This window comes from Biomphalaria glabrata, chromosome 15 (genome assembly GCF_947242115.1).
Source record: "Biomphalaria glabrata chromosome 15, xgBioGlab47.1, whole genome shotgun sequence".
NCBI classification, from domain to species: Eukaryota; Metazoa; Mollusca; class Gastropoda; family Planorbidae; genus Biomphalaria; species Biomphalaria glabrata.
The window spans coordinates 14,316,011-14,341,869 of record NC_074725.1 but is presented as its reverse complement, the minus strand read 5'-3'; the positions used below and the strand labels follow the sequence as shown (position 1 = coordinate 14,341,869).

Genomic DNA, 25,859 nt, shown 5'->3' with positions numbered 1-25,859 from the left:
AAATAAGAAATGTTGAAACGTTATGCATTTTAAAATGTATTAAAAGATTTTAAAAGGTGTGTATTTTTTTTATTTTTTTTTTGCACTTGAAATTCCGATTTCTAAGCTCCTTTGATTGAAGCCCTAATAAGTTTGTTTTAACTAGTGACATTTCAACATTGCGCCCTTGACTTCGTTCAGTATAATTATTTCGGAATTTTTCTCATTCTTTCTTTTTCAATTATTTATTATTGTCTATAAGTAACTTTTTGAATGCTAGAAAGAAAATGAAAAGTTTCCCGTTCAGACCTTGCGATCTATGGAGCAGATGATGTAAAGTTCATCTCTTTCTGTGGCCCACGGTTAACGAGGGTGTCATGTGGCCAGCACAACAACCAACCGCCTTTACTTTTCCCCAACTAATGTCAGGTTCCCATTAGAGCTGGATTCGAACCCGGGACCCCTTGTTCGGATGTCAAGCCACACCTTATGAATGTTGTATTTTTGAAATTGCTTAAATCAGTGTTTCCCAAACTTTTGACTTATGCGTATCACTTTTATAATTTTTGTAATGCTGAGTACCCCTCGCTCCCACCCCATTTTAGTTTATTTACAGAACATACACATGGGCAGTTAAATAAACAGTATAGTAAATGAGCTGCGTTGCGTACCCCCTTCAAAGTCCTCCATTACCCTTGGGGGGTATGCGTACCCCACTTTGGGAAACACTGGCTTAAATGATGTAAACCTAAAATCAAGAGGAGTTAATTGTATTTGCAAATTATCATGAAAATCTCCATGGTAATTATATGAAATTGAAAAGAGAAAACAAAACGAAGCTAGTGAAAACTTCAGAAGTTATAGCAAAATAATTATATATGGACGATTGAAAGTATATACAGAGGTACAACAGGTAACAAAACCCTAATCTCTGTAAAACAAGTTACAAATTTTTCGTTGCCTGCAATAAATTATACCAGTGTAATATTCTTGACAGTCTGCTCTTACATCCTGAGCCCCACTTCCTCGTCCAAGTAGATCCAAATATGCAATAAGCCTTTTCGCAAGGCTGCTTCATAAGGACCGTATGTATACTCTCCCTTTAGGTTCAGTATTTATAATCTCCCCTGGGATTCAGTACTTATACTTTCCCTTCGGATTTAGCTTTTAAACTCTTCTTTTGGATTCAGTATTTATACACTCCCTTCAGTCATTTGACATTCATTATTTATACTCTCCCTTGGGATTCAGTATTAGTACCCTACCCTTGGTGCTCAGACTCTGCTGCTCAGACAAGTCAACTACTCACCTACAACAGTACGAGATGTACACGTTCACCTGGCAGACGATGTTGGTGTGTATCCACGAGATCTGGATGATGTCCAGCCAGGTAAAGGAGAGGGACACCAAAAACAGGAAGTTGCTGGCCGCCAGAGCTGCCAGGTAGACGTTGGTGGACACCGTCCTCATCTTCTTGGTCATGAAGACACAGAATGAAAGAATGTTGCCGATGAAGCCGAAGAGACATATCGATGGCTGCAGATACCTTGAGGAAATAGAACAAAGTTACAATAAATGTTTATGCTCAAATCAGATTTGTCTAACCTACGAACCACGAGCCATTTCCGACCCGTGACGAGGTGTTCTGCGTCGATTCAGACTTTCATCCACTGTGCAAGACACTGTCTTCAGACTTTCATCCACTGTGCAAGACACTGTTAGCTTGCTCGTGCTAAAAGCTTTCATCCACTGTGCAAGAAACTGTAGCCTGCTAGTGTGCAATTAGCTTCGCATGGAGGACACGAAAGGGGGCGGCCTTAGCGGTACGCGGGGCGGGTATCATACGCTGGGTCTCGGACGAGAGTCGCACAATGACTAGCGACTTTGATAGTTAGCTCTATGCCCCTTAAAAATTACCATACAGAGTTTTCCGTATCGGGGATGCGAACGTCATCCCCTTACTGTACAAAGTTATAGCGTGACTCTTAATCTTGTATGTTCTATTATGTACTGAGTTGCATTGATTACCATAGACAACTGTAAATAAATTAATATCGCAAGTCTGTTAAAAAATTCTTGACAGGTCCAATTAAATATTAAGTAATTAGTTAATTAACTATTCGTAATTCATTATTTTGTTTGGTATCTCTAACAAGAGAAAGACATTTTACTTGACTGATAAGATGGTATAAGTTGAATTAATTCCCTTCATTGCTTGTAGAAAGAAAAGTTTGTAAATAACTATAAAACTTATTTTCACAAGCAGCTCTGTGGTTACCGCAATGGCTTGAGGAGGCCATAGCCCTTGAGTTAGAATTCAGGTCGCTCATTTTTTTTTTAATTTTTTTAAAATTTATAAATACATTAAAAAAAACGATCACCTGAATACCCCCTTCTTTCCTACTCCCACCCCTTTCCAGCTGGTCCAGACAAGTGATAGGATCATAGCGTAGTGAGAAAGCTAAAAGCATGAAATAGCGCTAAACAAAAACAATTGGTTAAAATATTTTTAATCGCACAGAATTCATTATTGTTAGTCTTGATCTGATTCAAACTAATTAATACAACTACGCTTAATATAAGATTTGCTTGTTCCCAATTAATACGTATATGTTAACAAAATGTTCATACTTAATGCACGGATCTACATGACAGGATACATCACTAGAAACCAGCCCCCCCCCCCCTTTCCCGAACGTGTACAGCGGGAGGTTATAAGTATAAACAGTCTAAAACATTCTTCTTCATCTAGTCAGCTATTCTGCTGTTTGGCTGTAAGCCGTTTGATAGTCTGGGCCATGGAAACGTAGCGTGCTGTTCTTTTCAGCTGTTCCGCACCAATAGAGAGCTGGTTGTGCTGTCTGGATTGTTGTGGTCACTCGAGGGGTGATTTAGAGTGTGACATTCTAAGTGGCAGTGACTGACAGTTTGGTAAGGCTTGGCGCAGCGCATGCATTCTGGAAGGCGTTTATAACACATTCAAAGATATTCTATTTGTCTTTACCATGAGCTTATATGCTACTAAGTTTTTAAATTTATTTATATTTTTAAATTAATAATAATTTAATTTTATTGGCTGTTTTTAAATTCCTCTAAATGAGACTATGAGTTACAGTTACTGATACAAGGAATGTAGAGCGACCCCTTACAGGTCTTAAATTGTTTGATCATTGCTTTTCATTTTATTTCCTTCGTAAAACCCCCACAGACGTCAGAGTTACATAATAAAAAATATATATAAAAAAAGACTCCACAACAAAAGAGACTTTGTCACGCATTGATTCCTTATCCCCTGGGGTTAATGTGAGTGTGTGCATGTCTGAGAGAGAGAGAGAGAGAGAGAGAGAGAGAGAGAGAGAAAGAAATGAAGCTCAAATCCACGCTATTGCTACGAGCTGAATTGGAATTGGTTTCGGTACGCCTTAAAATATGTATCTGTAATTTCTGTCCAAATGTCTGTCGATTATCTTTATTGCAGTGTAAAACGCTGGAGTCGACCAGGAGTTCGCAATTCCGTTTGGATACATAAAGTTTGATTGAGTGAATGGAATCGACCAGGAGTTCGCACTTTCTTTTGGATACATAAAGTTTGATTGAGTGAATGGAATCGACCAGGAGTTCGCACTTTCTTTTGCATTCATAAAGTTTGATTGAGTGAATGGAATCGACCAGGAGTTCGCACTTTCTTTTGGATACATAAAGTTTGATTGAGTGAATGGAATCGACCAGGAGTTCGCACTTTCTTTTGCATACATAAAGTTTGATTGAGTGAATGGAATCGACCAGGAGTTCGCACTTTCTTTTGGATACATAAAGTCTGAATGAGCGAATGGAATCGACCAGGAGTTCGCAATTCCTTTTAAATACTGTTGTAACCCTGCCTTGCACCAGTGCTTGAGGTGCGCACTATCGCACTAGTGAACGTAAACAGGAAGACACTAGGAGAGAGAGAAAAACAGTGCATCAGGGATTGTGAAGAGTCGGAATGTTTGGAAACTAAGAAGCCAGCTTTTGGTGCTGCTTGAACGTTGCAGAAGGGACCTGGAGCGAAGCGGGGAAGGCTGTCGTTGGTCCACATTCGGGTTGCTGTCTAAAGGACTGGTAAATTAGTAGCAAGACTCTGAGGAAGTTGAAGGATGTTATGTGTTTGTCCTAGTGAATAAACACCTGTCTTTATTTCCTGTTACACTGTGTTAAATTGCCTGCCTTTACGTTGAGTGCCTACCCAAGAGTTACAACAATTGGTGTCGAAGTGCGATTTGGGCAGCTCAATGAAAGGAAAAAATGACAACGCTTAAGAAGCTAGATGAACTTAGCTGTAAACAGTTAAAAGAGGAGCTCCGAGACAGGGAGCTGAGGATCTTCTGTGACAAAGAAAAAATGAGAGCCAGTCTTTGGCAGGCTCTTATTGATGAAGGGGAGGATCCGGAAATATACCTGTTTGAGGTAGAACCAGATATTGGTGAGGTGCTGAACACCATGCAGAACTGGTTAAGTGAACTTTGTACCTTCCAGGATTTGATGAATCATTCTATGGACAAACTGATACGTAACGTGCAAGGCCAGATCAATCCTGTAAGAGAGAAGATTCCAACAACATTCAACAACAATGAACCGTTACTCATTCAAGACTGTGGCTGTACTGATAGTTACAAAGAATGCGTCAATGTTAACAAGAAAAACGCAGATGAACAGAAAGAGACAGTTGAAGCAATAGAAGAAGTCTGCTACGCGACTGAAACTTTTGCTGTACCAGCTTTGAGTGCAACAACGACCCGGACAGAGCAGGACAACTTTGAGCCTGCGTTAGAGCCTGTCACTTTGGACCTTAAGGACCCCTGTCGATCTGCCAGTGCCTACAAGGGGAAATTGAATTTTGATTGTTGCATTCAGGCGGTAAGCAAGAACTGTACATGCGGTAGTTCACAAAGGGAATACAAATGTCAAGAAATCCACCAACAGGGTCTGAAACCAGTGGACTTCGACACTTCTGTTTTCACCAGCGAGAGAGGCCCTGAAGGTGGTCAGAAGAACCCTGTGAGACGTGATGCAGCAGCTGATGAACTTTTGCACCTTCTACGTTGTAAAGGTGCCTTACAGACAATTCTCCCTGAGACGGCTGAGTCTGACAGTTGGTTAAACAGCGTGGTTTCATGTGGGTCTACAGCTCTTTCACGAGTCATCCTTAGAAAGGGCCTGATGAAGCGCAGTTATGAGTCAACTGCGTTAACAACAACAAGAGCTGTTACTACCACTCTATCTGTCAGGTGGCTGACGCCAGCAACAACCGTCAGGATGGAGAGGCCACGTTTGCGACATCGTGTCGAATGAAACTTGGTCAACTGGAGAAGGAGAAAACGGCACCTGCAGAGAGCAGTGTGGATCGCTTTGTGGGGAGCACGCTCCATGCAATCTGTGACTCCCACTGACCGACCTCCACCTGCATTGATCAACCGTGAACATATTTCTTTTCGGGACGAAAAGACTAAGGTGGGGGGAGTGTTGTAACCCTGCCTTGCACCAGTGCTTGAGGTGCGCACTAGCGCACTAGTGAACGTAAACAGGAAGACACTAGGAGAGAGAGAATAACAGTGCATCAGGGATTGTGAAGAGTCGGAATGTTTGGAAACTAAGAAGCCAGCTTTTGGTGCTGCTTGAAGGTTGTAGAAGGGACCTGGAGCGAAGCGGGGAAGGCTGTCGTTGGTCCACATTCGGGTTGCTGTCTAAAGGACTGGTAAATTAGTAGAAAGACTCTGAGGAAGCTGAAGGATGCTATGTGTTTATCCTAGTGAATAAACACCTATCTTTATTTTCTGTTACACTGTGTTAAATTGCCTGCCTTTACGTTGAGTGCCTACCCAAGAGTTACAACAATACATAAAGTTTCATTGAGCGAATGGAATCGACCAGGAGTTCGCAATTCCTTTTAAATACATAAAGTTTCATTGAGCGAATGGAATCGACCAGGAGTTCGCACTTTCTTTTGCATACATAAAGTTTGATTGAGTGAATGGAATCGACCAGGAGTTCGCAATTCCTTTTAAATACATAACGTTTCATTGAGCGAATGGAATCGACCAGGAGTTCGCAATTGCTTTTGAATACATAAAGTTTGATTGAGTGAATGGAGGAGAGTTCAATTACAAGTATGACTAGGGCAAGGTTGTCATTTTGACCAGCACTCGACCTAATCACTTAAGGGGGCCTAAGAGATGTCAGGTGGCCATAAAATACATAGAGACCTGCAAGTCTCGAACACGGGACTCTCCAGACGATAGTCCAAGCGTATACTCTCGACCAGATATTAACGGATTCAACAAGTTTATTATGTAACGCTGCTCATCTTCTCTGGAAAATATCAACCTAACTGAAATGGCAGGAACATATCAACCTAACTGACCTAACTGAACTGGCAGGCTAATTCCACCTAACTGACATAACTGAACTGGCAGGAACATATCAACCTAACTGAACTGGCAGGAACATATCAACCTACCTGAACTGGCAGGAACATATCAACCTAACTGAACTGGCAGAAACATATCAATCTAACTGAACTGGCAGGAACATATCCACCTAACTGAACTGGCAGGCTAATTCCACCTAACTGAACTGGCAGGCTAATTCCACCTAACTGAACTGGCAGGCAAATATCAACCTAACTGAACTGGCAGGAACATATCAACCTAACTGACCTAACTGAACTGGCAGGCTAATTCCACCTAACTGACCTAACTGAACTAGCAGGAACATATCAACCTAACTGAACTGGCAGGAACATATCAACCTAACTGAACTGGCAGGAACATGTCAACCTAACTGAACTGGCAGGCTAATTCCACCTAACTGAACTGGCAGGCTAATTCCACCTAACTGAACTGGCAGGCTAATTCCACCTAACTGAACTGGCAGGCAAATATCAACCTAACTGAAGTGACTGGAAAATATCAAATCAAATCAAAATATCAAATGCCTTTGTGCCTTGAGCGAGCTTGGAATACTGTACTGACCTTTTGGTAATTTTTTCATCAAGTGTAAGAACTACTCATCTACTGATGTTAGTTTTGGCTTCAAAGTTATTTCTGTGCTCAAGTAGAAGTGGGCTCCAAACATTGACCCGCCCTGGGGTTCATTTAATTTCCAACACGTGTCACTGGCATACCACCTAAAGCTTGGAGCCGAATGGAACTAATCGTGTATGGCAGAGGATCTCAAACTTTTTAAAAACCCGTAATGCAGGATATCAATTTGGAATCTGTTTTTCTAACCAGAAATTCTGGTCTCTTTGTTGAAACTCTGGTTTAAGCTCCTCACTTGTGGATATTTCCATGTTTCTGCATTAGTAGGGATTTATCTGTGATTGGGATCTGAGGGTTCAACCAAGTGAAGAATGTCTTCAAATATTTGGTTCAGGTCGTCATAGAATGGCTCGTAATTGACAGATTAAACAATAGTGAGCGGGGTGTTGATTATTATTGAAAATATCCACGCGGATAACCTGGCTTTAAGCCAAGTAATTTTAATTGTATACAATTTCATCTTTCTGCGGACCCCATTCGTCGTCTCAGGGTCCGCGAATCACAGAACCACTGCACTACGGCTTCATTAAACCCTGTGGACGAAACTTCGAGATGCCGGATATCACCGCGTCACGGGCTGTGTATGGCCCACGGGCCATGGTTTACAGCATATCTGAGTAACAATAATTAACTGTTATTCTTGGACATGACACATTTCTGTACTTTACTTCAACATGTGTGTCTATTATCGATTACACAACGTAAAACAATGTATACTAGATATATTGTCAATGATAATCGTCCCAGAACAACTTCGGTTTACGCATCGTTAGGAGTTCACAAGAATGAAAATTGGAATGAAATATATTTTCGTTTCGGTAACTTTAATACTACTCCGTTGAATAAAAAAAAAAAATTACTTGTAGACGTGTAATAAACCAAAGCAACTGAGGAATCATCTGGCAGGTCATTTCATTGGAACTCTAGACCAAACTCTCAGCATGGGAGAGGTGGGGAATACTCAGCTATGTTGGTAATAAACAACAGCTGTCCATTTGTGACGATATATCAGGTTTAACCTGTTTTAGTTAAGTGCACCTGCTTAGCAGTGTGACGTAATCAGTGCATCCTGGTCAAGAGGGCTGTATCACACTTTTATTGTCTAGATCAGTGGTTCCCAAACTTTTTTGTCTCGTAGACCCCTTGCCATATTTTCACGTTTTCCGTAGACCCCCTACTTAAGTTATATTGAATTTTTGAAAGTTCATCAATTTCAAATTACACATTTTGTGTAACATAACTTCTAACCAGTGATACGAGGAGTGAAAAAGTAATTTAAAACTACATTTTTAGTTGAATTAATTTTTTAAAAATAAATTTATTAACAAAATTTAAACCCATTATATAACAGTTAATACGTATAGCATACAATCACTAAACACATTGAAAACAGTTAATACGTATAGCATACAATCACTAAACACATTGAAAACTTTTTATTTTTAAAGGTTTGCAAGCTCACCATCCGTTGCTACGGAGATAATTTTTCATATAGGGATTTGTTGTTTTATGAAGTAGTTCTTCAAAACATTAAATATTAATGTGCCTTAAGTATCATAGTAAAAGTTTTCACAAAGAGCAGTTTTTTCGTGGATTTCTTGAGCCATAATAATTTGAATAAAAAAATACATCATTACCAGACAAGGTTGACTCAGCCAGCTGTCTACAGAAATATGTACTTTGCAGAAATATGTTGTTTGCAAAGACTTACATAAGAAGAAAGAAATATTTGACTCTATTCCAACAGAGTTCAAGAATTTAGTGAACTCTTCTGCAAATCCATTGTCCTAACAACCAATGGGTCAGAGTTTGCATTGATGGTTCTCAGAAAGCCTCCACAAACGGAGGAGCTGGAATACTCATTGAATGGCCCAATGGAGAGAAAATAATTAAAAAATTAAGTTCATTGTAATCATGGAGCTTTTTTACAACCACAGAGAATAAATAGGAGCACTGGAGCTAACAGCTTCCATGCTAGCGAATCAGCCAAGTTCACCAAAAAGTTAAATTTTGTAACAAAAAAAAAAATAGTCATTCAAAGCTTGACAAACTCTGATGCCTCCTAAATAAAATAACTCATGATGCCTGGACTGACGTTCGGTAGTCACTTTGCCTGCTCACATCAAATAGAAGGAAATAGAAGGCTGACACACTTGCCAAATGTGAGAAAACAAATGCACACTTGGACATCGCACTCTATCAAGAAGAAATGAAGAAACAAATAGTGAATTGTAAAAACGAGAAATGGACAAGCTCTTATTCGATATACAAGAAAGATGACACCTATTATAAACTATCCCGATAGAACCACCTAAATTGTTCACATCAAAACCGTACACCTCATAATGAGAAAACATATGTTCTGGAAGCTCAAAATTGGGACCATTGAAATTTGCCCTTTTGGAGTGTCACCAGAGAATGCCGACCATGTCTTCAAAATTGCATTAAAGAGGCCCAAGACAAGACACCGGCCATAAAAAACAAACATGAAATTCTTTTAATGATATAAGTCTGTGTAAGCGTTTTTACAATTTTTTTCAACCGCTGGTAAAATCAATAATTTGCATATCGTGTGAGGTTTTCATTATTTTACTATAAGTAAAGAGATATAGTAAAACGTTCAATAATCATCTTCTTCTCACTGTCAGGTCAAAGAGAGATTTTGTGGGTGTATTCTGAACTTTATCTTTGAGTGTTTGAAAGTTTTGCAAACCATTATCTTTTTATCAGGGTAGCATCATCTCAAATGATCCTCCAGCATAATTGGTTTCATAACATCATAAAAAATGGCACATTAACACTCGTTTGTTTGACAAGGAAGTTATGAAGTTCAATTTCAATACTTAATGCTGTACAGTCTACATTTCTTTTTGTCAAAGTTATAACTAGACAAAACTACACAATTTAAATAGTTTTAAAATTAAAAAATAAAATTTTTATTCAATCAGCAGGATAACAATTTTAAGGATTTCCTAAGGTACAAATCATAAATGTATGTATGAAAAAATTACAATTGTCAAAATTAACGTCACGACATGCTGAATTGAGATTCTTTATCGTAGACCCCCGTGCACATCTCATAGACCCCCAATTCCCTTTTTAACTTTCGTAGAGCCATTGGAAGTCTTCATAGACCCCTGGGGGTCTATATAGACCACTTTGGGAATCACTGGTTTAGATTGATCAGGCGCTACATATTATCCCTAGGCCTAGTGTACACATTTAAACGCTTCCGTAGAAATGTACACCGTTGTTGAGAGTTTACACAAAAAGATGGACACTCTTATGTACAGCGTTAGGGCACTGTGTTTCTGCTCTTTAAGAATCAATGAATGGAGAAGAGAGGGGGGGGGGGAGGGGAATTAATGCCAAAGGAAGGTCCAAGAATATATATATATTAATATTACCAAACTTATAAAAGTCATATCAGAGCCCACCTTTTACTCATTATTTGGGTTTAAGTCAATTGAATCTGGACCACTGGAATCTATTTAAGAAAGGGATAAAAAAAAGGTTTGTTTAAAAGAGGACATACGATTCGGATGAGCCTAAACAAAATAACAGTAATCCTGATTGTCTTAATTTTTTTTCTTATGATTTTGTTATTTTCATATGAAGTAACCAATCCTCTAAGGTTGAAAATTATTTCAAAAATAAATCAGAAACTGCTTTTCTTAAAATTCAAATATATATATATATATATATATATATATGGTTAGGGTTAGGGTTAGGGTTATATATATATAACGAAAAAAAACTCCGCATTTGCAATATATTTCCTTTTTAAAAAAATTGATTCATGTTTTGATAGGTACAAGAAATAAATGTTTAAGGTTTCAACTTGATCCGAAAATGTGGGAGAATTAAAGTGTATAATTATCTAAGGAGACCAAATCCTAAACATTTAGCCATAACTGTGAAAACTGAAGGATTAATTTCCATTTTAAACTAAAATGACTAATTGGTTAAAGTTTTAATATTAATAATATATATATTTCAGAAAGATTCAGATATGGATATCACAATAGATGTAAAGAAAGATGTATCAAAAGATGCAGATGTGGACGTCACAGTGGATGTAGAGATGGACGTATTAAAAGATAAAGATATGGATCTGGTTATGGATGCAGCTTTAGATATAATAATAGTGTAGATATGAGTGTAGAATTATAAATAAAAAGGTCTACTTACTTGACTGCAAACATGGCCATAGATCTGACGGAGCTATCCTCTTCATGTTGATAGAAGGTGACGTTGATACCAATATAGGTTGTGCTTACTGCCATGGGGGAGTCTCAGGTTTTACTCACACTCATATTAAATGTAGCGCCAATCAAATCGAAGATTGCTTGAAAAAAAAAAAAAAACCCTAGATGAACGTGTTGTTCTTGTTGTTGCAGTTGTCGTTTTGTGGGTTGGGGTTGATTTGAATTTTTAAGCGGCCCCCGAAAGGGCAATAGCCGCTATTAGCTTTGTGTGGTCTGTCAGTCCGTCCGTCCGTCCCGTTTAGATCTCAAAATCTAGAAAATATATTGAAAATCTTTCAAAGTGAAATGGTTACTTTTTTCATCTCTTAAAGAGTTAAGTTTAATTTTCTTTAATTAAATATTCAAGCAGTTTGTTGTTGTTTTTCAAAAAAAACACACCATTTTATTTTTACAACTATTCACTATTAGTAGACTACAAAAATAAGGAAAGCATTTTTTTTTATATCTAGAAAACATTTATTTAAACTTTTTTTTTGAAAAATAGTGTTATAAAATACACTTGAATTACAAAAATAAATGTTTTCTGTTTTACAAGCTACTTACATTTTAAATAGAATGTTTACTTTTGTCTTTAAAGAATACATTTAGTATGTAGATAAGTCGAATATATTTTAAAACAACATTTAAAAAGCAATCTGTATTACTACACAAGTGGAGTATACTGTATGGAAATCAATCATTTTTACACATATAAATAAATGGAAAGGCTTCTTCCTTAAAGCTGTAAATGAAAGATCATCAAACAGATAATCATTCCATAACATCAGTAAAGCCAGACTCACATTCAACCATATCGACCTAACAGTTTAATAATATAAGTAACACTTTCGATACGTACTCTTCTTTTCTGTTTGTATAGGTGCAGATGGAGCTAGTGTTGTTTATACTTTGCAATTCATAGCGTCTGATACTTATTTTGAAAATACTGAAACCTAACCTTTTGACCTTCATGATTGGATCCCTACGAGGACAATGTCAACGTTTGTGTTTCCACATACACTATCTTTGTTATTTTGTTGTGTATGTTGTTATCATTGTCATGGCTATTCATTTAATTATTATTATTGTATTCAGGGCCGGTCTTAGGCCACTGCAACCTATGCGGTCGCATTGGGCCCCGCGCTTTCATAGGCCCCGCGCTAATTCAGGGTGTAATTATTAAATTGCAAAATATATAAGAAAAACTTCTGGAAATCACCTGAATTTATTAAAATCTCCTGAAAACTTTTTATAATCTCCAGGAAAATAGACAAAATTATCATTTGTGGGTGTCATTAATTGCGGAAAACGCCAATCCTACGCGTGATAAAAGGAAAAAGGCATTGGCAGCTTTCATGTGAATTTATACCTTAATCGGAAGTTCCAATACTTTATTTATACTTTTATAAATATGCCATTGGTTACAAGGTTCGTAAAGTACAGATCGCAATTTTTAACTTAGTAAAGTCGAATTTTGTTTTCTTATACAAAATCTTAATTTTCACTTATTATCCTTATTCCTACACAGACTAGGCATAGGGGCCCGCTATTGTTAGGACCGGCCCTGATTGTATTGTTATTATCGTTCTTCCTTGAACATGCAGAATCGTTGCTATTTTTGTCGCTGTGTGCAATCACGTTTTTGCTGCTGTTTTTATAATCAAATATAAACATCTTGTGTATAATCATTATAACAGGATACTTTATTCATAAAGTAAGACGCCGAAGAAAGTTTTTTTTTTTTGTATGGAACGAGACACCAAACATAAAAACAAAAACAAAACAAAACAAATAGAAATTCTATTTCGTTAAAAGTACATCTTGTGAATCCAGGCGCTGTATGTTTGTGTATGTGTCTGCACCTGTGAGTGAGCAGCATTCATTGTAAATTGAATTACAGAGCAACATGTTTAATTTTAGCACACTTGGTTACATGTGACTAAATAAAATCTAAAACTAAATAGAAATACGATTGATAAAGAAATGAAGCCAATTTAATTTTATTCTAAATATGTACGCTCTCAACAAAGATGTTTCGTCGAATGAGAAAAATGTTAGAATATCAGTTTGAGAAGGGGAGATAAATTCCCGAAATACAAATATCAAGACAACAAAAAACTTGATTTTAATTAAAACTTAACAAAATTAGAGTTTGTCTTTCATTTCTGTAATTTATTTAGGATCAACAAAAAAAAAGTATTGGAAACATTCTTCAGAAAAATACAAAATAGCAAATGATCGTCTGCTGCTACGTTTGTTTCTTGTTTCTTTGAACTACTGCCAACGAGGATCAATGACTCAAAACGGGTTAATGCAATTTGAATAAGTTAGCTGCGTGCTCTATAAGTTCAGCAGTTGTAGATGGTCATGCACAAGAACCACCTCACATCGGGGATATAGCTCACATTCTACATAGGCCCTATATATGTTTCATCCCATGGACACCATGTAGCCTCCATCTCCCCCCCCCCCATTACAACATACTTTAAAAGGACATCGCATCAAGCTGGAGATGTTTCAGGCGTAATACCTTGCAATAACAAAAGCATTGACCCAATAAGTCCGTAGATCTAATTGGCTGTCGTGAAAATGAGCGGCAACATGTTTTGATCTAGACCCAGGAAGACGGAAATAGTTTATATCTAATTAGAGCCACTAGCAAGAAGATCAATCCGGCAACTAGAGAAGATCTAATTAACAGTTGCTCATACAAACAACATTAACCACAAGCATAGTGTTGTTTTATTTCTTTGTTGACACACTGCATGCACGCCATCACATTCAGCAAATCTAAGCCGATAATTGCTCCCTGCTAGCCCACAATGAACATGATCTCCAGATCGCGGTCAACGAATTCGCATACACAGCCGCCTCTTTCTGTTTATCTATAAACCTTGGGAAAACAGAAGTCATGTTCCAGAAGTAACCCAGTAAAACCTACTCAGCCCAAAAGATCACCGTAAATAGACGTCCCCTTAACGTGGTAGAACCCTTCATATATCTAGGAAGCTTAGTACCGAATGACACCTCGCTTTTAAGGAAGTTGATAACCGTCTGGCCAGGGCCAGTAGTGCTTTTGGACGCCTCCAGGAGTGAGTTGGCGGAATAGATCGCTCCTCCTGCCTATAAAAAAAGTGTTTACCAAGCAGTGGTTCTCTCAACGCTTCTATATGGATCTGAGACATGGACACTATACAGAAAACAACTAAAGACTACTTGAACGCTTTCACCAAAGATGCTTGAGCTCCATCATGGACATACGGTGGCAAGACAGCACTACAAACAGCGATGTTCTTGCGAACGCCGGTATTTTCTAAAATCTGATGCTTGGTGTGTAATAGTAAAATAGCACCTACCTAAATAAATCGTAAATAGATAGCGAATACCTATATTTATTGTAGAATATATAGGTCTGTGGTTTTATATTATATAACTTTTGGAACTTCTTCTATAGAGAAATGACTTTTGTAATTTCTTTTACTGAAAATTTTAGCTATTCGCGCCTGACACATATATAATTTTTATGTGCAGCAACAAAGCCCATTGGACATGCTATTTCTCCCAACCCATTCTCGAATCAAGTTGAAACTTTTCACAATACTTCGTTTGAATAAACAAAATATGAAACAATAAAAAAATTAACCAATCAGTAATTTAATTATTGGTAATTAATTATTTAATTTGATATTCAATAAGATAAACAACATTACATTTTTGAGATACATAGATATAGTTGTAAGTGGGGACTTCTTCCCCTTAGATAAGCTTTGCTTTTTAAAATTATTTTTTATATTTCGATCGTTACAGTCTGAAATTGTTAGCATCCAAACAGATATCATCAGATGAATAAAATACACACACTCTTCCAAGAAACAATACAAAATTCAATTCAATAGCAAGTCCACAGAAATAGACTCAACGTTAAGATTAAAACTAATGGACCGTCTAACCATTTTTTTTCCTCCTGTTTATACTTTTCCAAACAAAGTTAAAACTTGAATGTGATCGGAAACTCCAGAAACGAGTCAAATTAATTTTTTTTTGTTCAAATAGCTTTCCCCGAACTATTTATCCCTTTAAGTGAGGACACGAAGCACCTAGAATCGAATCTGCAGAAAAACATTTTGTTTACGTTCTGCAACCTTGACACGCTTGACCTCTGCTCTAGCGATCTCTGCATCTCATTAACACTACAGAATGAAACAATAGCGTTATTGATGCTCGGTCAATACAAACAAAATAATGTGGTTCCTAGCGTTGCCTTAATTAATTAGTGGAATATGTATGCAGCATTCACAGTTTCATCGCTTCACATTTGTAGTTAGGTTTACAGCTTAATTGCTACCTACTCACTGAAGCTTCTCTAGGTTCTGCATTGATGCTGTCCACTTGACATACTGAGAGATACAGCGTTAGATAGAGCCATTGTTTGTCCATACAGGTGTTGATGTGTTGGCTCTGTTATAATTGTTGGTGAAGATAGGTGGGGGAAGGTGGGGCGGAGGCTGGGCTAGGAATGTGACCCTTGACCTCTAGGGGTGGCAAGTGCCTGCAAGTTCTAGTCTGTGAAAGTCACATTTCAATTGGAATATTTTAAAATATCGATCCACATTGGTTGTCACTTGACCTGCATGGGAAGCTATGGGGCGCTAGGCCAAGCAGAAGAGTTCCTCGATAGGGGGCACTACGTAGACTTCCTGTCCTTCGAGTTCTTGTCCAATCTCCTCAATAGTTCAGAAAACACATACGCAAACATAAACAAATACACACCCAACTAATGGAAAAACACATTTCTAGGGATATTAAATTAAACTATATCCACTGATACAATGTAAAAAAAAAACAACAGCTTTTTAACAAAAAAAACATCCGCATTTATGCCCCTTTTCCTCAAATTAACTAATTGGCCAGCCCTCTGTAACAAAACGAAAAAAAAAAAAGGGAGGGGGAGGGGAAAGAGCTGTGGAGGAAATTCTATGGCACAGATAAGCTTATAACAAGATGAGAAAACTGTACTTTTATTTTGCTTTGTTCATGAGCCAGGTCTAATGGAATTGTACTCGTAGAGTGAGTAAACACAGAGTTTTATCACACATCATTGACTGAGTCCAAAACACACACAAAGGAATCAGACACTAGACGCTGTTGATATTCCAATGACTAGACATTGAATAAATACGTTTCATGATTGTTTGTGTTTTTGTAAGGTTTCTAATTGACTTCGTATTGATTCTTTCAGTTTTCGTTCCCTTTTTATACATTTCATTTCAATTCTTAGAGTTTTTAAGCAGCCGCAGTGGGCCCTGCACTTTCCTAAGCCTCGTGATAAGTCTAGGTGTCAATTTTAAATTAAAACATTGTCAATAAGATATAATAATAGGGTTTCCGCGGTTTCCTAGTTTTTTAAGACCTCCCGGAAATCTCCTGAAATTGCAAAATATACGAATAATTCCTGGAAATCTCCTGAAATTATTAAAATTTCCTGGAACAACTCATAAAAATTTACTGAAAAGTGGACAATATTGTCATTGTGGGGCGCCAATCCCACGCGCGATAAGAAAAAAAGGCATTGTTAGCTTTCAATTGATTAAAAATTTATTGCAAAGACCAATTTAATTTCTAATACAAAGTCTTAATTTTGATATTACGCTTATTCCCGCCCAGACTGGGCCCGTCGCAATCCGTTTCGCATAGGGCCCCACAATAGTTAGGACTGGTCTTATAGGCAGCCATCTATTCGGTGAATATTGTATACCTCTTTTACTCTTTCTCTTACTCTCTCTTTATCTACCTCTCTCACCACAATAACACACACACACACACACAACAAATGTGAGTTCGGTGCAAGACTATATTTAGATCTCTCTGTGTTCTGAGCCCTCTATGAACTCTGACCCCAGCCTCTATTTGTCTCATGGCTACTTTCACTAAGTCTACAATGGGAAATGTTTTCCTTCGACTAGCCCAGATTTTAGGAATATTAATGTTCCTGGCATCGTAGTCTCAATTTCGTACTTCCGTAGTATACAAATAACAAGTAACAAAAAAAAATTTTGAACAGAAACACATATCCTCCTTTGTACAGCGTTGTAAAGACAATCATTTTGCTGTTAATAACTAATGAACGTTTGATTTTGAACATTTTGTCCTGCCTAAATCCCCCCTCCACACACATACAATCCTCAAAAAAATATCTGGCTAAGCGAATGTAAATGAAATTCTTATGACTTTGAAAAATGTTTCTGAATGTCTGTTTCTTTATTTAACTCTTAAAAAACATGTAAGAATACCCGCTGACGTAAGTGTTGTCAAAATACAGGTATTCTAGACCAGTGTTCCCCAAACTGTGTTCCGCGGAACCGTACTTTTTCGCGAGACCTAAATAAGTGCTCCAAGAACTACTGGAATAATTAACTAAAAATAATTAACGTAGGTCACCGCGTGAATTAGCCTCTCTAAAAAGATAAACAGTGTTCCGTTAAATACTGAGAATGTTTGAAGTGTTCCGTTAAGAACAAAATTTGGGAAACACTGAACTAGATATACTTGATGTACATTGTACTCAATGACTTATGGATGAAGTGAATATGGAATCATACATTCGTAAAGAGACTCTAGATGAAGACCTGCCAGGGCATTGGCTATGGTCGGAACGATGTCATCCACACAGGATTTTCTCCCCATACCAACGCAGCGGATGTCTCCAAAGGAACGACAAGGGACAGCAAAGTTTGGGAACAGTGGCGTCTCTGGCTTAACACTGCGTTATACAACTGTCGAGGGAGTCACCGGCTACTGATATTACCTATGTGTTGATTCTCGAAGCCTTTCCCATGCTTGGGTTTAGCTGCAAGGCACCAGAGGTTTTAATTCTGAAATGTTCTTCTACTAGGTGGGTAGCAAGGGTCTATCGATGCCCATCCACCGGACCCAATATCTGAACCTCACCTCAAGGCCAGTAGTTGAACCTGTTGTCAGAAGCTGTTTGAGACGCTTGCCATTGGAAGGGTTTTACAGAGTGCTTATGTCCACTACACTTTCGGCAATAACAATCGTACAAGTGAATACACTTCCGGCAAGAACAATAGTACAAGTGAATACACTTCCGGCAATAACAACCTTACAAGTGAATACACTTCAATTCAATTGATGGCTTAGTAAGAGACGTAGAAGAATACAAGGGAGGAAATTGATTTGTTTACCATATATGAATTATCTCCCTTAGAATGTATTTATGCAAGTAGAATTATGCAGACACTTGGGTATTTAGATTTAGCTTTTCGTTTGTACGTGTATTTTTAACTAACTCTAGAAAACCTTTTTATAATGTTTAGCTTTCTCTTCAATACTTTTTTTATTTTAGTTTTTAATTTTTCACTTTCCTCTCCCTAGCACTGCTCATGTTAACAGCAGTGAAACCAAGTCACCCCAGAGTTTGATACGAGACATGACCTCATTAGCCAGAGCAGATTTCGCTAGTTTCATCTGGTCTTTACACGGTTAAGTCCAAAATCTAATCAGTGTGGAGGGGGGGGTGGACTAGAGTCCTGTGGTCAGTTCCATGACGTTATTAACGCTTGTGGTTAGTGGGGAAATATAGGGCAATGATGACAAGCCGTTCTGCAGAAGTTTATTTGCACAAGTTTAGCAACCGTTTGTAAAGTAGATACCACTGAGAATAGAAAGAAAGTTTAATTCTTTTCTAGTGAATGAAACTGGAAAGTGTGAACTTTTCTCACTCTCTCGGATGTTTGGGTTGCTTAAGGTGGGATACGTCGGAAAGGTGGGGTGTGTGGCCGAGAGGCTTAAACCGCCTGGCTACCTCTCAAGGAGGCTTGAGTTCGACACCGGAGTTGTGATTACTGAGCACCTAAAGACAGCACGGAAAACTTTCTCCAAGATACCACTCCCTCCCCACCCCCCTACACACGCACGCACTGATCCACAAAAGACATTGGACCGTCGCACACTGAGCATGCTAAAAGTTATTTTAAAAAAAATTAAATTAAGATATCATAGAAAATAGTTTCAAATTCGTTGGATAGATAGATAGATAGATAGATAGATAGATAGATAGATAGATAGATAGATAGATAATTAAGTCTGGGCTAATTCACTGATATCAAGGGGCCCTTACTTACTCCTTACTAATCAATCGTACTTATGATAATAAATTTATGTCACGACTATGACACATTAGTACAAAGCTTATAACAACTCACTCTGTCTGGTGCAATGTTTGAACACGTGATTTCTCCCACACACATTCTCGAATAAGTTGAAACATTGCACACTATTACTTAAAGTACCAAACAAAACATGAATCAATAACAAAAATTAACCAGTTAGTTCATTAATTATTGGTAAAATAAATTATTTTGTTCGGTATAGAAAATGGGAAATAAATGGTACTTGTTGTAAGCTGTGGCTGTATAAGTAGAGTTACTTACATTATTAGATTTTGGACACGTTTTTTTCTCCCACTTCCCAATTTGAAATCTTGTATAATTATTTATAATAGATGATAACACTTGAATTAATTAGAACAGTGATGCACAACCTGATTTGGTCTGCGGGCCATTCCAATTTCCAACACTCATGTTGCGGGCCATTCCAATTTCCAACACTCATGTTGCGAGCCATATCAACAAAAAGGTAGAAAAATGAAATGAAATTGATCTGCAACTATTTTATTAGAAACCCGTAGATCTAGTACTTACATTGATTGCTTATTTAAAGTTTATAATTTTTGTTTTTACGCGTCAGAAAATGGCTTCTATTCTCTACTTGAAATGTTAGCAACATTGTAGCTAGCTAGCTTCACTACCGCCTGACTCATTTTCTTGTCTTTTCTGTGGGTAAATATTCCCATCAATCCTCACTTATCTCTAGGCGTAGTTTAAACATTTTGTATTCGGGGCAATAATGCCGTTTGTATGTTGTTGTTTTATTAAACAGCCAAACTTTCCTTACAAAACCAATATGTTGGCTTATTATCAGGTTTCGACAAAAAAAAAAAAAAAACAAACAAACGTAAAGATCCGTTCAATTTTCCTGGTAGATGAAAAATAAATACACAAGTCCTTCTTCATAAACTCACAAAATATGTTACATCTAAATGTCTCTGTCACAGTCCATCAGAGAAAAAGTGAGGGCCATAACGTAGGAAAAGATACATTTCTCAACCGTTTTTTTTTTTTTTTTGGAGGAGGGGGATTTTCTACACTTTTTTGGTTTGAACCACGTCGAATCTGGCCCACGTGCCGTAATTTGGGCATCACTGAATTCGAAAATTTACCAATTATGGGAGCTTATTCATGTAGTATTGAGATATATGGCAGTGACTATTCAGTTCTTTCCCATAGATAATCTTGTTTATAAAAATATTTTTAAAAATATTTGCTTATTCCCTTTTTTAGAATCCACTCAAGGCTTCCGTATATAAATTGTAAAACTTCGTATGAACTTTTCATATTCTTAGATTTATATTGTTACGTTCTTCTCAGTCAGGCCTTCTGTAAACACTGCTAAGCAACACAGCACATCTTAAACATCAACTTGACCACAAGAGTCTCACGTAACAAGGTGGCGGTTTATTTACAATTACATCAACAACAGCCAATAAACACAATTGGCTACACTAATTTCAAATGCTTTGCTGCACAACAGAACTGCCTAACTAATCACTACAAGTCTCTCTAGCTCGTACAGCTACATTTTCGAGGACTCACTGCTTGCTGTCCTGGACTCTACTGTCTCCTTTCTAACTCGCTCTGTCTCTGGGTCCGTGAAGGCTCTCGTCACATGACCACAGCACGGGCCATATTTGCGTGTATTAGCAGTACTGTCCCTTGTCCAACAGCCGTTGACCTGTGTGATTCGCCTTAGTCTCTTGTCTCAGTAGGTCACACACACACATTAACCCTTTCAGTCCGCCACTAGGGTTATAACAATATTTTAGTTGTCGTGATGTCTAAGTCACTTCGCTTCCGAACTGAGGGGTCTTGAATTGAATCCCGCTTATGAAGCCTCAACATCCAACCAACTCTACTGGCTGCCTGGCATACGATGGGGAAGTTAAGTCCGTTGCTTGTTGTGAGAGCAGCATGACATCCTCGTAAATCGACGGCTAGAGAAACAGACGAGATTTATATCATGTGTTCCCATGATCGCAAAGTCTGCTAGGGGTCACGCGTTTTTTTAGATCTATATTTTTTACTTTCCTATGGGTCATAGGAAAAGAAGAGGACATTTATTTTTATATCAAGAACATCAAAAACATGTTGTGCGAGTCAAGGGAAAGACTCATAATTCATGGTCATTTAGAATGACCATTAAGTTTAGAATTTTTATTTGGCTTATGCCTGTTTATTTTTGGATTTATGTAATGCTATTCTTTAGTAGCAACCAAACCACAGGTTTAAGTCTATCAAACCTCGGTTTCAATAATATCAAACCTCAGTTTTAAATATATCAAACCTCTGTTTAAAGTATATCAAACCTGAGGCTCAAGTACACCACGTTTCCTCTAGTTCTTCTAAAAAAATCTCAATCCTCATCTCCAAGAAAACCAAACTCTTCTCTAAGAAGCCCAAACTTTTCTCCAAAAAACACAAAACTCTTTCAAAGAAGCCCAAACTCTTCTCCAAGAAGCCCAAACTCTTTCCAAGAAGCCCAAACTCTTTCCAAGAAGCCCAAACTCTTTCCAAGAAGCCTAAACTCTTTCAAAGAAGCCCAAACTGTTCTCCAAGAAGCCCAAACTCTTTCCAAGAAGCCCAAACTCTTTCCAAGAAGCCCAAACTCTTTCAAAGAAGCCCAAACTCTTTCCAAGAAGCCCAAACTCTTTCCAAGAAGCCCAAACTCTTTCAAAGAAGCCCAAACTGTTCTCCAAGAAGCCCAAACTCTTTCCAAGAAGCCCAAACTCTTTCCAAGAAGCCCAAACGCTTCTCCAAGAAGCCCAAACTCTTTCCAAGAAGCCCAAACTCTTTCCAAGAAGACCAAACTCTTTCCAAGAAGTCCAAACTCTTTCAAAGAAGCCCAAACTGTTCTCCAAGAAGCCCAAACTCTTTCCAAGAAGCCCAAACTCTTTCCAAGAAGCTCAAACTCTTTCCAAGAAGCCCAAACGCTTCTCCAAGAAGCCCAAACGCTTCTCCAAGAAGCCCAAACTTTTTCCAAGAAGCCCAAACGCTTCTCCAAGAAGCCCAACTCCAAGAAGCCGAAACTCCTCCCAGCACCCTAAACTCTTACTTCGTGTTGAGAAACGCTGGTCTACGACTTCAAGTAATGACGGAAAAACAAACAGAAAAAAAAAAGTAGATCAAAGAAATGTTGTATGTGTGACAAACGCAATCATTGGTCGCACTACATGACCAGGTTAGGCCTGACCCTTTTATTAACTAAAAGCAAACCTGAACAAAAAAAATCACAAATAGAAACTTAATTGACATCCCTTCAAATCTGTCTGAAATATGTTCTGATATAAGCTAACATTACAGGCTAATAATAATCTCTGGCTTCATTAACCAGACCGCTGTAATCCAATGTGGATTATGGTGCACAATTGAAGGACTTGATTAAACGGTTCTTAAGACCCTCACACAAATTGATTGCTTTAAATCATCATCAAGAACGCATCGATTTCTAGATTAAGATGTTGACACTGCCTTCAAAGAACAGCCCCCCCCCCCCCCTTTGCACCCAGAGTTCTCCTCCTCAACCCCTTCTCCGTCCCCTCCTTGTTCTGTTGAAATGTCACAGAAGAAAAAGAAAGATAACCGCTTGGTTAATTACATGTACATTGTGTCTGCAGTGTGTGTGTGTGTGTGTGTGCCAGAATGAGTTAAAAATAAAAGGAAAATTAACCTGCTTACTACAATGGTCAGTTTTTTTAAATGTACCCAGAATTCTTCTCACCGATTTTCGACGTCTATATAGATAAGGATGGCTCGAATGGATGACTGGTCGAGCGGTATGCTATCTTTCGGTTGTCTCGATGGTCTCGGGTTCATACCCTGCCCGCTGCCATCCCACTTTCTCCGTTTAGGCTAGGAAGTAGATATCTTCAACTCTGAAGGAACATTCAAAACATGAAAAACAACAAACAGAGAGAGAGAGAGAGAGAGAGGCAGAGAAAGAGAAAAAGAAGAGAAGGAAGAGTGGGTGAGAGAGAGTTTATTTAGAAAATTAAAAGTCGGGTGTTCGATATCTTACAGCAACATTTCTTCAACTGCGGATCGGACATTTTTGTTTTTGTCATCATAATTATACTTTTATATCTAAGTTTTAATTAAGTTAAAAAAAAACATTCTTATCAAAGTTTAAAGAATGAAATTATTAAATTGTGACGCGGTTAAGGTTAATTTTTATAAAAAATTAGGACACTTCGACATTTTATTTTGAGATATGTCGATTGAAAACGTTCATTCAATGTGTCTTCGCCCATACGATTCTACAGTTTCCCTGTCTAAGTCATAACAATTCAAGTTCCCTAGAGTAACGTACTAACATTCTCGTCACATTTTTTTTTACTTAAACCAAACAGGCACGCTCTTTTTGAACTCGAGGGTGACCTTATAACACGAGCATTCTAAACCATTTCGAATGTCTCTCTTCTCCTAGCTTTTTTTTTTTTACTTTAAATTTGTTTAAAATACTTTCATTTTACAAGGAGAAATAATGAGTCGTAAACGCCAGGAGAATGAATTACTGAAGCTCTGAATGCTAAAATACTCTTGGATCCCCTACCTGGCCCGAACATCATTTTGTTTGTCTGGGGATTTTTTTACCTTTACCTTAACCTATTCCTTAGTCTGTTGGACCGTCGGGGCACCAAGCAAGATTTGTCGAACGTCTTTCTCCGATCCTCCCTGTTTATTGCTTTAGTTGGAACCTCTTTCAATAGCAGGCACGTCCATTCTTTTATGTTGTCCTCCCATCGCTTTCTCTGTCTGCCTCTTTTTTTTTCCTGGTACGATTCCCTGAAGGAAGGTCTTTGCGAGCCCCGAAGATCTTGTAATATGGCCATAGATTTTGAGCTTGCGTTTTTTCACTATAGTTAGCAGATCATAATGGGGTTCGATCGCTGCAGTAATCTATTGGTTTATGATGCGGTCTTTGAACGTGATACCTAGGATCCTTCTGTAGCATCTCAATTCCATTGCTAGGATCCTCCTCTCTAGCTCTGCAGTCAGCGTCCAAGACTCACAAGCATATAAAAATGTGGCCATGACCAGGGAGCGCATCAGTCTGATTTTGGTGCCGAGGGCTAAGCCTTTGTCTTTCCATATTAAGTTTTGAAAGAGCTGCTGTGGACTGTTCGATTTGGGCAGTAGTCCAGTTTTCGTTGCCTCATCTGAGACAATAGCTCCAAGGTATTTGAAGCTGTTAACTCTAGTCAGCTTTTCACCTCCAATACTGATGCCTCTTTCAAAGCCCTGTTGGCTATTGGTCATAATTTTTTTTTTCGAAAATGGCATTGATGGCCTATCAGGGACAGAAGAAGAACTAGCTGACCCGGTGATGCGCATTGACGAGACTTCCGCAGCATATGGTATGCAAATAAATGTCTGGTAAAAGTTTGAGAAACACAGTCCAACGGTGTACAGTCTTACCATCTCCGCAAAGAACTAAAGAACATTCGATCTAAGTTTTCTCAATTTGGCTAAACTAGGTTTGTCTTTGATAAATAGCATTTAGACAGACGCTTTACATTGTGGATGCGTTGCCTATAAACACACACATAAACACGCACGTGAACACACACATAAAGGCGCACTAGAGCACAATCAAGAGAATGCTGTTCGAAATCTCGGTTTCGTTTTAGTTGAGTTTGACCAATCAGAGCACAGCTGGAGATGTAGCCTACTTACTGTCACGTAATCGAATACGAGTTGCAGGACCAGGAATCATTTGTCAATGTGGGAACAACGATACACTATGTCCAACGTCGGCTGGCATTAAAAATTCATCTGAAAATTGAGATTATTATTATTACTGCTTTTAATTGCCTTGAGCTACACTTTATCGTATCAAAATATACGCACTTTCATAGGAAATATTTGTAAAACATTCCAACAAGATTGAAGGATAAAAACACAAAAGTGGAAGGGTAGGACTATGTCACTGCGTATTTTAAGTAAACATACCAAACAATTGAGTTTGTCCAATGCGTGTGTATAAAACCTTATTCCAGTACAGACTAAAGAGCTGTTTTCTTTGTTGATTTTTGCTGCGCAAAGTTATGTAAAATAAAATGATGTCGGTTAGCACAGGGAATAATACGATTGATATTATAGGGAGAATGAAAGGGGGGAGAATAAGGGACAACTAAAAAAGAAAGATAGTCATGGTTTAGTTCCCCCCCCCCTTTTTTTTTTATCGCTTTTAAATTTGCGTTTGTTAAGCAATTTCAACACAAGAAATGTTTTTTTTTCATAGTTAATGATGAGTTATTTTAATACTTAAATATTTCAGATTTTGTGTAGTTGGGGATATAGTAGTAGAAGTTCATAGAACATCCATACCGGGTGATACTCTACCCCCTTCCTTTATATAT

The 25,859-nt window shown here is 38.0% G+C and overlaps 1 protein-coding gene across 1 annotated transcript in view; it reads right to left on the bottom strand.

Annotated features, from left to right (window-relative positions):
• Window positions 1-25,859, bottom strand: part of LOC106055658 (delta-type opioid receptor-like) — a 96,548-nt gene that overhangs the window by 1,378 nt on the left and 69,311 nt on the right. Inside the window, exons 2-3 of the mRNA XM_013212014.2 lie at window positions 11,250-11,406; window positions 1,289-1,525 (exon numbers count right to left, since the gene is read on the bottom strand). Coding sequence (XP_013067468.2) covers window positions 1,289-1,525; window positions 11,250-11,344 — 332 coding nt within the window. The 5' untranslated portion in view covers window positions 11,345-11,406. The remainder of the gene's footprint in view (window positions 1-1,288; window positions 1,526-11,249; window positions 11,407-25,859) is intronic.